General features: G+C 39.9%; 1 protein-coding gene across 1 annotated transcript; it reads left to right on the top strand.

Annotated features, from left to right (window-relative positions):
- Positions 1 to 263: 263 nt before the first annotated feature.
- Positions 264 to 12273, top strand: tspan7 (tetraspanin 7). The gene is made up of 8 exons (XM_079663491.1): positions 264 to 422; positions 7188 to 7376; positions 7656 to 7730; positions 7822 to 7917; positions 8455 to 8610; positions 8824 to 8907; positions 9529 to 9614; positions 10110 to 12273. The coding sequence occupies exons 1-7, from the start codon at positions 357 to 359 to the stop codon at positions 9595 to 9597; spliced, it is 735 nt and encodes a 244-aa protein (XP_079519617.1). The 5' UTR covers positions 264 to 356; the 3' UTR covers positions 9598 to 9614; positions 10110 to 12273.
- The last annotated feature ends 631 nt before the right edge of the window (positions 12274 to 12904 follow it).

Here is a 12904-nt window from a genome sequence, read left to right on the forward strand (position 1 = left end):
ACTTGAGTAAATGTACTTAGTTACTTTACACCACTGCACATAATACATTGGCAAGCCCTTATGAAGCGTTAAGAATACATTTATAGGACATATTATAATTTCCGTGTACTTCCAATTATCGATGCTACCATTAAATATGTCTCCCTTGAAAAAGAGTTCAATGATCGCAATGGGACATACCTTGTTAAATAAAGGTTTGAAATGAAAATACGCCATAAATCTCCTTCACTGTGCTGCTGCTGCTGCTGCGCGTGTCCGTGACGCTGTGTCTGCATCAGCGCACGGTTGCAACGCGACACTTCAGAGACGGTTTTCCTCCGTTATTTTATCACAGTGGGTCTACCGTACGCGCCACAATGGAGACTAAACCGGTCATCACCTGCCTTAAAACCCTCCTCGTCGTTTACTCCTTCGTGTTTTGGGTACGTAGCCTTTTCCTTTTTCTATAATATCCCACCGTTATGTGTTGTTTTTTTTGTGCGTGATGAAGGGGTGGACAGTGGCAGCATCTTCGACGGATTCATGCTGTGGTGTGAATGTAGCGCTAAATGGAAACCCCTTCTTCTTAATGTAGCGTCTAAAATGTGGGTTTTATCGGTTTTTTATTATGTAACTTGTGTTCATACATATTTTGGCTGCGGTCGGTGCAGCATATAGCACACATAGCATCATGGTTGTTGTCTTTAGCGCGGAAGAGGATGTTAACATCAACGCAACGATTTAACTCTGTGTGATGAGACCGACGCTATGGGCCTTGTCTGTTTGATAAGGCCCCTTTAAAGACAATTTTCTCACGCACATTATTGGGGTCATTGCTATAGATTTTTAAAGGGACCACCTTGCACCCTAAACATATATTCTACCAGACAATGTGTTATTCCTATAGGAGCACTTGGAAAAGGCTCAAACGTGCCTTGATGGTGCATAAGACACAAACACTTGATGGAAGAAGAAGCCAATCATATCCTTTACCTAGGAAACAGTATCAATACCACAGTGTAAAAATACTCTATTACAAAGTCTTTTAAAATGTTATTGAAGTAATAAGTATGCTACACAATTTGCCTATCAATAGCTAAATGTAGCTATAGTGTCAAAAGTAAAAGTACTTATTCTGCAGAAAGCCCCCCTGTGAGTTCATATTCTTGTGGTGACGATTGTTAAGATGTAAGCAGCATTTTCATGTTTTTGCTAATAACATATATTTCGATATTTGAATGCATAATCCTGAATTTCCCCAAAGGTCCATCTCATCTCATATCATAATATATGGTTATGGATTTATAAGTAGACATTTAATAACCTAAATCTACAAAGAAACTAGTTACAGTCCAGGCAAAACGGTATTTTAACCATGGAATGTAATTTAAATACAATAGTAAATACTGCATTTAACACAGTACAAATACTTTAATTTAAATGCTCAGGTAATGTTGAGATTATTACCATTTCTTTGTTTGTTGGCCCTAAACATTGAGGCTGTACTTTGTGGTTGCATTTTACAATACAACATTGTACTAAAGGTAACTTAGAGTTATTTTCAATTATCCGTGAATCTACCACAATATTGTTTGGTTTAAGATTAGAAAATAGTGTCAAAATGGCCATCACAATCTTCCTAAGTGTTAAATAACATCAAGAAATGTGTGTTTTTTGTCCAGTTAAATAAAATGTGAGATAAGGACATAAGGTCAAAAGAAAACAAGAAAAGAAAATGCCCACAATGTAGAAGATTCATAAAGCATTGCTTGATAAAGGAGTGAACTAATGGCCAGTTTTCCAATGTTTTGTCCACATAAGAAATAATTGGTACTTGCCAGCTCCCAATAATTGTATTTTTCGACGAACAAACATCAATGTGAACAAAAGCCAAGGAACTTTTTTTCGAGATCTTGCAAATCCGAGATGACTCCCTCTCATTATCCTTTGTATGCTGTCTTTGTCCTGCACCTGTACCCAGCTGGGGTTGGACATGTGTACTGTCCACCTTCTTTGTGTGATATTTTGTCCACCTCATTTACATACTGAACAAAAAACACCAGACCCGCCCTACAATATCATGCAAAACATGGCACCACAAAAGCCTCTGGAGGATTTTTCACCAAGGCTTATTAAGCTGCAAAGCCTTGCTCTCATTTGAAATTGATAAAAATGCTGTATTCACAATGCTGAGCGAGCAGCATATAGCAACACTCGTTTGAAGAATAGGTTCTGCTCCTTTTTCCCCTTTTAATTAAGGCTCTTTGTTATTGAGTGTCCTCGGGATTTAAGCCAGAAAATCACTCCAGAAAGCATTTCTCAAAACCAATAAAGTTGGGATAAATCACTTTGAGCATTAACTTGAGAAGAGAAATAGTATTTTTTTATTCTCTGTTCGGTATTGAGTAGTTTGGATAAGTCTGTGTTTACATTTCAAATACCTGCCGAGTCTTCACGGATGATAAAGCATCAATAGTATCTTACACAACATACGACCACAATACTCAGTGACTAACTCACAAGCAGCTTGATTAACTTAGTCATGTTTTGACCATAATTCTGTGTTAAGGCTGATTTGTGATAGCTGCCAGGCACAGCGAAGGGTAGGATCATCTAATGAGAACATGTGGAACAGATTTATCTGGCCCTAATGCGTTTAGGACCTGAAGAGTACTTTCTTTGCTTTCCGAAACTGACCCCTAACATTGCAAAATGAAATCAATGTGGTAACGCAGACGCTGAAGCCTTTTCATTTCTGTCTTCACAAATACTTAAACCTTTTGGAACACAGAAATAAAAAGGCTGAAAGGAAGTGCTGTGCTTTTATGTATCTCCCTGCCTATGTCTGTGTCACTGATATTAACTTTTATATTTAGTCAGGATTGGAGTGTCTCTTTGTGCTCCATTACATCTACAACATCAGGTTTCAGATGTCTAAAGAGCAGAAGTGTCCATAGCTTAGTGGCCGTCTGCACCCCCGACGGCTGCAGCAATGGAGAGGGTCCAGTGGGGGGAGCATGCCTTCAATGTCCAGTCTCGGTTTCGCTGTCATCAGCTTGTCTTGACGACTAATGCCTCAGTTAGAGTATTTACATTGTCATACTTTGAGCACGGGACAGTTAAATGCAGAGCAGGTGGTAGAGTGCCGTGTCCTCGCCAGCATATTTTGTCATCGCACCTTCTGTTGCTTTATTAGGGCCTGCGGGGGACAAGGAGGAGGAAGGAGGGGTGACCTGTTTCAAACTGTGCTGTAACCAGGGTGGCCGGCCTGGCATTGAATTTCAAACAAAACATGCATGGAGGCGAGGAGGAGGAGGAGAAAGGGGGTCTGAGGCTGTTTAGGATTCAGCAGCACACATGAGGTCTTGATGACTTGTTGGTTGGACTTATTTCCCCGATGGCTTCAAATTGAACACTTTAGCAACGACAAGACGATCCTTTATTTGTATGCTTACGGGGTGAGGCATTTTGATGCTCATGATGTAGGCCATAAACTGTTAGTACATCGTCATCTGGAGGACTGTTCCCTGAAATGACAGTCTGCTCTGGCTGCCAAGATCGCTGTTGGTAGACACTGTAGAAGACATTACCGACCAATCAAATCATCAGCATGCAGACATGTAGTTCTGCTGGAAAGTAGCCCGCGAATAAAAGGGTCCTTTCATGAGAGCTGCAATGATTAGTCAATGAATCAGTAAGGACATTCACAGGAACATTTATTGACAGCTATTTTGATTATGAATTGATCATTTTCTGAGCAAATAAGCCAAACATTTTCGCTCATTCAAGCTCCTCAAATGTGAGAATGATGTGTTGCTTTTCTTTGTCATATGTGATAGTCATTTGAATATCTTTGGATTTTTTAACTGTTAGTTGGATAAAAAAAGATGTCACCATGGGTTATCAACAATAGATCGGATGATACATGTTTAATATATTGCTTATTGTGAAGTAGGGCTACAAGATTGTGGGAAAAAATCGAATTGTGATTTTTCTGACAAAGATTGCGATTCGATTTGCGATATTTGTTTATAAGCGACCCAACGGAAGTTTATTGTAAAATGCGGCCATATCTCCGGCTAGGAAGGTCGCATCAACGTGCTCCCGTCTCTAGCACCCCCACAGCCCGAGCTACGAGTTAAAGAATTAAACTTACATGAAACTTCAAGTCAAGCTTCAGTTTAAGATTCACCCTGTAATAGATGTACAACATGTGATGGAGCATTACTAACCTGACTCAGATGGTTTGTTTCACCAAACCATCTAGGAAAGCTCCATTGGAAGCCATTTGGAAAAGGGCAGGCACTTTCAAAAATACTTGGCAGGTGATTGGATCAATCTGTCTATCACCTTCTATCATGGGCCACTTCTGATTGGTTAACAATGGCTGTACATGTGGAGCACAGCACTTCTGATTGGTGTGGATGGCTGACACAGAAGAAGACCGACAAAAAGAAAAAAAATGTAAAAAAATAAATAAAAAATGTTATAAAAAATAATGGTAGGCTTTATGATTTGATAATCGTATCATTTAAAATCGCGATTTCGATTTAAAATGTATTAATCGTTCAGCCCTATTGTGAAGTTCCCACAGATAATTATCACCCACCTCTACAGTTGCTCTTATCCCTACAGTGTTTTATTTCAGAGTTTTGGTTTTATAACCTTTTGTTCAGCCTACTGTGAGCCACCTGATCTGCAACCCAACTGTGGACAGATTAAGGTGGTGACTAACTGGAGAACCACAAAATACTATTGTTTTATTTTAGTATTTGAGACTCAAACCGAGCTAAAATATTGGACTTCATTCACTGGATGTCCAGAAACATGGCAGTGCTTAACCATGTCTGCTGGATTTGTTAATAGTGAACAGATTAGCTATATCAACTTTGTATGATAATTAATAGTCATTCATGTTTTTACAGTTCCCCCGAAGTGCCCATAACAAATGATATATAACTTAAAACAAATGAAATGTTTGATTTATTGTCAGTTAACCTGTAAAACCTTTAGAGAACACTTATGTTCTATCTTGTTTAATATATATAATATAGCTGAAGTGGGCATTTTAAACAAGTAGACAGAGCCTCAGTCAAAAAACTAAAATGAGCTTTACTCTGCCGCAGTAAGAAAAGACACATAAGCCCAGAGAAAGCCTCAGCTACAGTAGAGGGAAGTTAGGGAACAACAGGATGGGGATCCAGATAAAGAGATTAGAATAACACTAAACAGAGGACTCCAGAGACCATTTCAAATAGAAAGTCTACTGGCTCTCCGTTCTCACTGTGTGGTTCAGCTCATCACGATGTTCCACTGAGGATTTATCTAACTGCCCACAGCTCGTCAATAACACACATTTGTACAGGTTTTGATTATGTAATAGATACAGCTACATGTTCAAGTTATAAATAAAGACAGAATAACATAGGGAATATTGTGGGAAACCAACAACAATTGCCTATGATCACTTAACCACTTGGGTCTATTAGTAATTATTAAGGGGGTTTGACGGAATATTCATGTTTTTCAACTGTTGGTGGTATAAGAAAAGCAATTTGATATGCATTTTTGGACAGTTTTTTGTCAATCTGTAGACCAAACGAGTGGTCGATAATGCCAATAAGTGTTAGTTGCAGCCTTAAACTAGTGCGATTTCAAGATATAGTTTAGCCTAGGGCTGCTCAATTAATCTTTTTTTTATCGCAATTACGATTATGGCTTGCAACGATTACGAAAACAACGTAATCGAAATATAACGATTATTTTTTTATTATTATTATTACTTTTTTTTTTTTTTTGGTTTTTCAGTTGAGTTATACTGAAACTTCAAGGTAATCAACTGTTGAAAAAATACTGTTCAAACGTTTTTTCTCCAATAAATTAACGTTTTCAAAGTAAATGGATAATTGTTTTTAATAATCGTAATATCAATTATTGACCCAAATAATCGAGATTATGATTTTTGCCATAATCGAGCAGCCCTAGTTTAGCCTATGCCTACTTTAAGAGATGCCCATGTGTGTGTTTACTCTCTCTGTAATCATTTCACCCTCGGATCAAACTTGTTGCTTGTGTGTCAAAGTGTTGATTTGTCTTGATGTTTGCATGACACACAATAAGCTCAGCCTTTGCACACATTGACTTTTAGTAGTCATTCTCAAACCACTCTCACTGTGGTACGTTTTGAAATAACTCCTTATACCCGTGTTTAAACTGCGTCCACTTCTAGAACAACACAGCGGTGAAAGGACAGACTGGTGATTCGTCACGGTGGAAAACCTTTGCCCGATCATAATGGACACACCCTAGAAACAGGGCAAAGTGTAAATATTGTTCACACATTAACCAGCGGAGAGTTGTTAAGGCTACAGTTAGAGCAGCCAAGTGTATGCATAGATACGTTTTATATTGTGTACAAATCATGACTTTAAGCCTCGGAACATTCTTCCCTCATAGCTAAGAGGTAACATTTACCCAAAGAGCGTAACTGATGGAGCCACTGCTGTTTCAGTCATATTGGCTCATTTTCTGCTGAGGGCTAAAAGCATTCTTCTCGTCAGTGTTGGAGGTTTTCGGGTGCACATTTTGTACCGCCTGCTCCCTCTTTAGTCAGAGGGCCTGGCAGCAGGACGGCGAACAGCCTCCTCCTCTTGGAAAGCAGGGAGGTCAGCGTGATGAGTTGGCCCTCGCGCCCAGTCAGATCATCCGCAGCCGTTCCACACCCCGCTCTCTTCCCAATAAGAAATACCCAGCTGAGACACACAGCGCTTCAGCTGCCTCGTACAACACCCTCTTTTATCCGCAGCCTTCATTTGAAATGCTAAGATAGGCGCAACAGGAGGAAGCGTCTCGCCTCGGATCAAAGAGCTCCTTTGATATGTCCCTTTGCTTCTTTTTTCTTTCTGTGTGTGTGCAGGCATATTCATAAAGAAGGTGATTGCTTTCCCGCACGTTAGATATATTTGTGTCTTCTGTCTGCCGTCTCCTCCTCCTAACTCTAATTGCTCAGTTTTTTTTGTTACACCTTGATCATCTTCCTCCTCCCTCCCCCCCACCCCCCCCCCCCCCCCCCCCTTTGCCACGGCTGCTAAAACCCAGCCTTTTGTAATCTCTAACCGAAGTGCACAGATAAAGGCCTGCTTCCTGCTTTCATTCTGTTTCCTGTGCTCTCTCTTTCCACATCCATCTCTCCAACCGTCTGCCTCCAGATAACAGGAGCCATCCTGCTGGCAGTGGGAGTATGGGGGAAGTTGATGCTGGGCCCGTACATCTCTCTGATAGCCGACAACTCCACCAACGCCCCGTACGTCCTCATCGGCACCGGCACTGTCATCGTCGTTTTTGGCCTGTTCGGATGCTTCGCCACCTGCAGAGGAAGCCCATGGATGCTGAAGCTGGTGAGAGGCTGTGAGAAGAAGGGTGGGGTGTGATATTTCAAGAAGAGATGCTGGCTAATTCAGGTCACATGATAAAGGGAGTAATGGTTGACCTCTATCCTGTGGAGAGGGATCAGAAAGTCAATATATGCTGCAGGGCACTTTGTTCGGTTAATGGTGGTCAAGTGAGTGCGTTACAGTTAATGTGCGAGTGTGCAGGGATAGGCAAATGATACACTAAGGCAGAGGGCTTTCATGCAAACTATGCAAATCTCCCTCACCCTCCCTTTCTCTCTGCAGTATGCCATGTTCCTGTCTCTCGTCTTCCTCGCTGAGTTAGTGGCCGGGATTTCTGGATTTGTTTTTCGCCATGAGGTCAGCATGCAACCCACCATGTAACAACAAGTCTAACACTAAGGCTGTATGAAGCGCTCTTATGACGTGTGATATTGTTTGCGTGCTGCAGATAAAGGGAACCTTCCACAGGACATACACTGACGCCGTGCTGAACTACAACGCTGAGGATGAGGCGAGCCGTGCTGTTGATAACTTGCAGCACAGGGTAAGTCACCGTGAACGTCACCCCCGATCATCAGGGAGAAACAGCTTAGACATGCATCAGCTGCAGACCAAAACACATCCCTGAATCTTAAAAGTTTGTAATTTAAGGATAACACCTGCAACTCTATCTTTGTTGCCAACAAATCTCCAAATAGACAAAATCTAAAAAATGATGTCTGTACTATAGAGCTCTATTGTTTTTCAGGGGGAGAAAAGTATAATCTAATCTATAAAATAAATCACTAAATGTCGGACTATTAATAAAGTTGTCAAATAAATTCCCTTTATTATTAGAGTACTTTATTATTTACTCGTTTTTATTAGAGCTTGCTAAAAAATCTAAAGTGCTCAGCTCCTGTAGGAAAGTATATCCTTTTTTTCTATTATGACAGACTAGTGAAGTCGGAAACAATTCAGAGACAGAGTGACAAGTGATTTGTTTTGGTCTTCACTTGGAATATTTTGACAGTAAGAAAAATATAGAGCCTTTTCATTTTAGTCCCGGAGTTTGATTTCAATGCTCTCTGTGTATTTATAGCTGCGTTGCTGTGGTGTGTATAACTACACCAGTTGGTTTGGCAGTGTGTATTACCCCTCCAACGGCATTCCTGCCAGCTGCTGCTTCAACGCCTCCGACTGCAACCCGGATGAACTCCGCAACACAACTCTGGCCCCCAGCAAGGTCTACCAGCAGGTCAGTATGCCATGTATTTTCTGCTAGCTACTTTATGAATCCCAGCAGTCAGAAGGTGGCTGCATTTATCTGACATGCCCTCATTCACCTTTCCAAACCTCCCTCTTCCATACACTAACAACTGGCTCAGATTGTATCCCAGATATCCATGTTTCCTCTAATTTGCACACGTCCCTTCACCCTCTGCAAACTAACATGCCGCCTGTCTTTCAGGGCTGCTACGAGCTGGTCACTTCATTCATGGAAACCAACATGGCCATTATCGCAGGGGTGACGTTTGGGATTGCCTTCTCACAGGTAACGGTTTGAATAAAACGCTGGTTTTGCATGTGATGATGTGCAAATAAAAGGTGTCACGTGTGGTGTTTTGGCATCCATAAATAATCCTTGTAATTCAATTTGAATTAGTATTGCTCAGAAGATGAACAGACACATCTTATATTCCCTTTGACGACTGCCAGCTTTGCCTTGACAGGAAATCCTGAATGGTTTCAGAGCAAACAAAGAGAATATTTTCAATAAACCTCTTTTACGGAAGATATTTTGACATGTGGGAAAGCACAGGTGTAGATAATAAAATGAAACATGGTTGAAATTGTTCAGCTGCTTCAACTGCAGGATCCTGGTCATTAATGTTATTAGTAACACCTGTGTTTTTACTTTTATGACAAATCCAAATCGCTTGTGTGAAAAATGACATTTCTAGAATATATATTTGTTTTTATCAATGACTTGTTTTGAAAAAATGCACAGGCTCTTATACTTCTTCTTGTTTTTCCTAATATGTGTAACAACGGTGGATGGAGGAAGGAGAATAGTAGCACCATTGTTCTTGCAATAAAACTCAGATGTCAAAGATAAAAAGGATGAAAGACTGAACATAAAGTAAACAAAAATCCTTCTCTGTCTGTGTTTCAGCTGATTGGCATGTTGCTGGCCTGCTGTCTGTCCAGGATCATCACAGCCAATCAGTATGAGATGGTTTAGCTGATATGACGTGACAGGTGAGAACCATTTACATCCAGTATACACATACACATTTACAGTTAAAGCTGCTGTGATCAATATATATATATGTTTTCAGTCTCACTGCTCTCACTAGCTTAAGCAGCCATGCCCCCTCCCTGTATGCTTCCTGCCCGGCTCCAAAAAGCAGATTAACAAAGATAGCAACTAGCTGGTTAATATAATGGAGCATTTAGCCGCTAAAGAGCCAGATATCGGGAGTTGCAGGGACTAAATCATAAACCGAATAAAAGTTAGTATTTGATATTTTATCATGTGTTCAGAAATACAACTCTCAAATAAATACAAATACTCATTTCTGCTTGCTGCAAGTGTAAACAGGCACATTTTGCTGATGTTTTCCCCATTAACAACTTTGTAACATGATGGCAGCCAGGTGAAGTGTGTTTTTGCTGCCCTCCAGTGGCCATAGAATCATGACTGCTGGTTCAACAGATATACAAGTACCTTACTTTTCGTTGTTGTCTTTTCAGGGAGATGAAGAGACAAAGAGCCTTGACGCGTGACGAGAGTAAATTCCCGAAACACTATCACGCGTCCGGGTTGGACTTTGCCTCCCTCCGTCTTTCTCTGCCTGTGATCTTAATCTAGTATCTTAATGTATCTTACTGTAAAGCACCATTCCTCAACTCACTGTTGTTGCATCAAAGCGTTCTTTACCACACATCCCACCGCTGCTTGATGTAGAAGTTGCTCATTAGCACATATCTAGGATCAGTACATCCCACAACAAGCAGGTAGATCCGAGTTGGCGTGTTGTTGGTCTCAGATTGGCGTTTTGGGTTAAAGTGATTTTATTCTCAGTTGACGGCAGCATGCTCCACCGACCGTCTTCAGGGAACCACTGCACATCTTTGTACAGAATGACATTACTAAAGCTTGAAAGTAATACTTTAATAGATATGTTTAGTTTTGCATTTGACTTTGCTATTGCTCTCCATTGTATATTCCTATAGCTGTGACATTTTGTGATCTGTTCATGTGTACGGAGGAGGGTATTTTAGGTGTATATGGAAAATTAAGAAACTGAGAAATGAGAGGAAAGGAAGAATTGTATAAACGTGATTTTAACTGTAAGATGAGGCGCAATGATCAATTAAGGCTTTAATGTCAAACTCACACAGTAACTTCGAGTATTGCTTAACTTTGCCCTACTTTACCGCTCCTACATACACTTATGATACTTCATGTAAGTCAATTTGTTTTGGAGGCGTTAAGGAATGTATTTGTCGAATGATGGTCACACCAAAAAGTGATGTTACACTATCTCTGACACTAAATGGTGATAACTTTTTAGGGACAACGGTAAACACTTCTGTCTTCTTTAAGGCATTTGTAGTGTTGCACCCAGATACAAATGTACAGAGACTGTGAAAAAGAAAGAAGAGAATTTGAGCGATAAATCCTGCCAACTTTTACAACTGAACGTGTGACAACAACAAGCACTAAATGTAAAGCATACTGACTCCTTGTTAGTGTGTCAGTACTTATATTTCCCGGTTAATGTAAAAGTAACTGACTACATATCAAATTGTCAAGATTTTTGCCTTAAAGAGCAACTTACCACCCAATGAAAATCTTGTTTTTTTGCGACGTCCAATGATTACATTTCCCACCTTGTTGCAGTGACAAGGATGTTAGGCTGAAACAAAACACACATTTTGGATGTTGGCGACCTTTTCAACCAGATCAGTAAAACAGATTTCCAGCCTGTTAGGGTCATATCAGATCTTATCCATTTGTTTCTCCCGGTGGAATATAATAACCAGCTGTGTGTTACAGTGAGAGAAGTCGACATTAGAGACTTGCAGGACTACAACAGTGCTCATCTAGTTTTTACAGTATTCTACGTAGTGCATAGACATGCCATCATCACCACCACCACCTGTAGATATTTATTGGAAATGTACTTTATATAATGTAATGTTTCTCATTCTAATATGCTAATCTGTATCAATGTTGTGTCACAGTTTTGATTCCGCACTTTGTGCTGTTAATCTGTATTTGTTTAATAGGAAACTCGCACTGGAAAAATAATTGTGGCCAATGTTTTGTTGAGAGTAACGTGCAACATGTAGGTGTTTCAATTTAGCTGTGTATTTATATAGTTTTGTTGACATTAAGTTTACAGTTTCACCAAGTGGTTTTCTATCTCTCTTTCAGGGTGTGTGTGTGTGTGTGTGTGTGTGTGTGTGTGTGTGTGTGTGTGTGTGTGTGTGTGTGTGTGTGTGTGTGTGTGTGTGTGAGTGTATCTGATCTTTGTTTCTTTACTTAACAGTCTCCTTAACCTTAACTGTGTGATTTCCTCGTGTGTATGAGTGTGAGAGAGAGATTGTCTATTTTTGTGGATCCTGTTGTATTTAACTTTGGTCAGTATTTTGTTGTGGCTTTTCAATCCTTATTGCTTTTAAAGCTGTACATTTATTTAGTGAATGTATGTTTTCCAACACTATGAATTAACATTTCCTTTTTTCCTTCCCCATACTGATATTTTCCTGTAAATACTTAATTGTAATACCATCCTGCTTACACATGGGGTCACCAGACGCTGAAAAAGAATTGCACCATGCTGTCTACAATTGACTAAGTCACCATCAGTGGTCTTATTATCAATAAATATACAGAATAACAACTGTGTTAACGTTGATTTATTTGTGCTAAGATTAAGACAGCTTTGTACATGTGCAGTGTTAAACAGCTGTTGTATTACATGTCTTTACCAAAGTTATACTATAGGACACTTCAAAGATTTTCAGGAATCTGTGAGCTGATTTATTTGTCATATATATATTTTACTGAATTTATTAGCTGTAGTTTTTCCTTTTGACAATAATAAAGGGTATAATGTGAGCTATTTCCAAATTATATATTTAGCTGCAGGATTAGTGTCAAAAGAGGTCGGGTCAAAGGTTAAGTCATGTCCAGAGTGTGTGGATAAATATACAGGATGTGTGGGTGGGTGGGTGCTCTAATCAATTTGAGTAGGACTTTAGAAACATGGGATTTAAAGATCAAGAAATAGACCGCTAGGTTTGTCAATGAGATGCCCGGTGACAGAGCACCAGGTGCAGTGAATCGTTTTGTGTCGGCATATGTCTGTGTGGCAGTTTGCCTCTTCTCAATGGAGACAACAAAACGTACCTTTTAAAACTAGTCACCTGGTTGACCTTGGGTTGTTGGTATAGCTCATTTGCCCTTCCTTAACTACAAACAACTATAATAATAACACATATTTTAGATTCAAAATTAAAGTAAACAGACATTTTGT

This window comes from Notothenia rossii (assembly GCF_949606895.1).
Source record: "Notothenia rossii genome assembly, chromosome: 2".
Lineage (NCBI taxonomy): Eukaryota > Metazoa > Chordata > Actinopteri > Perciformes > Nototheniidae > Notothenia > Notothenia rossii.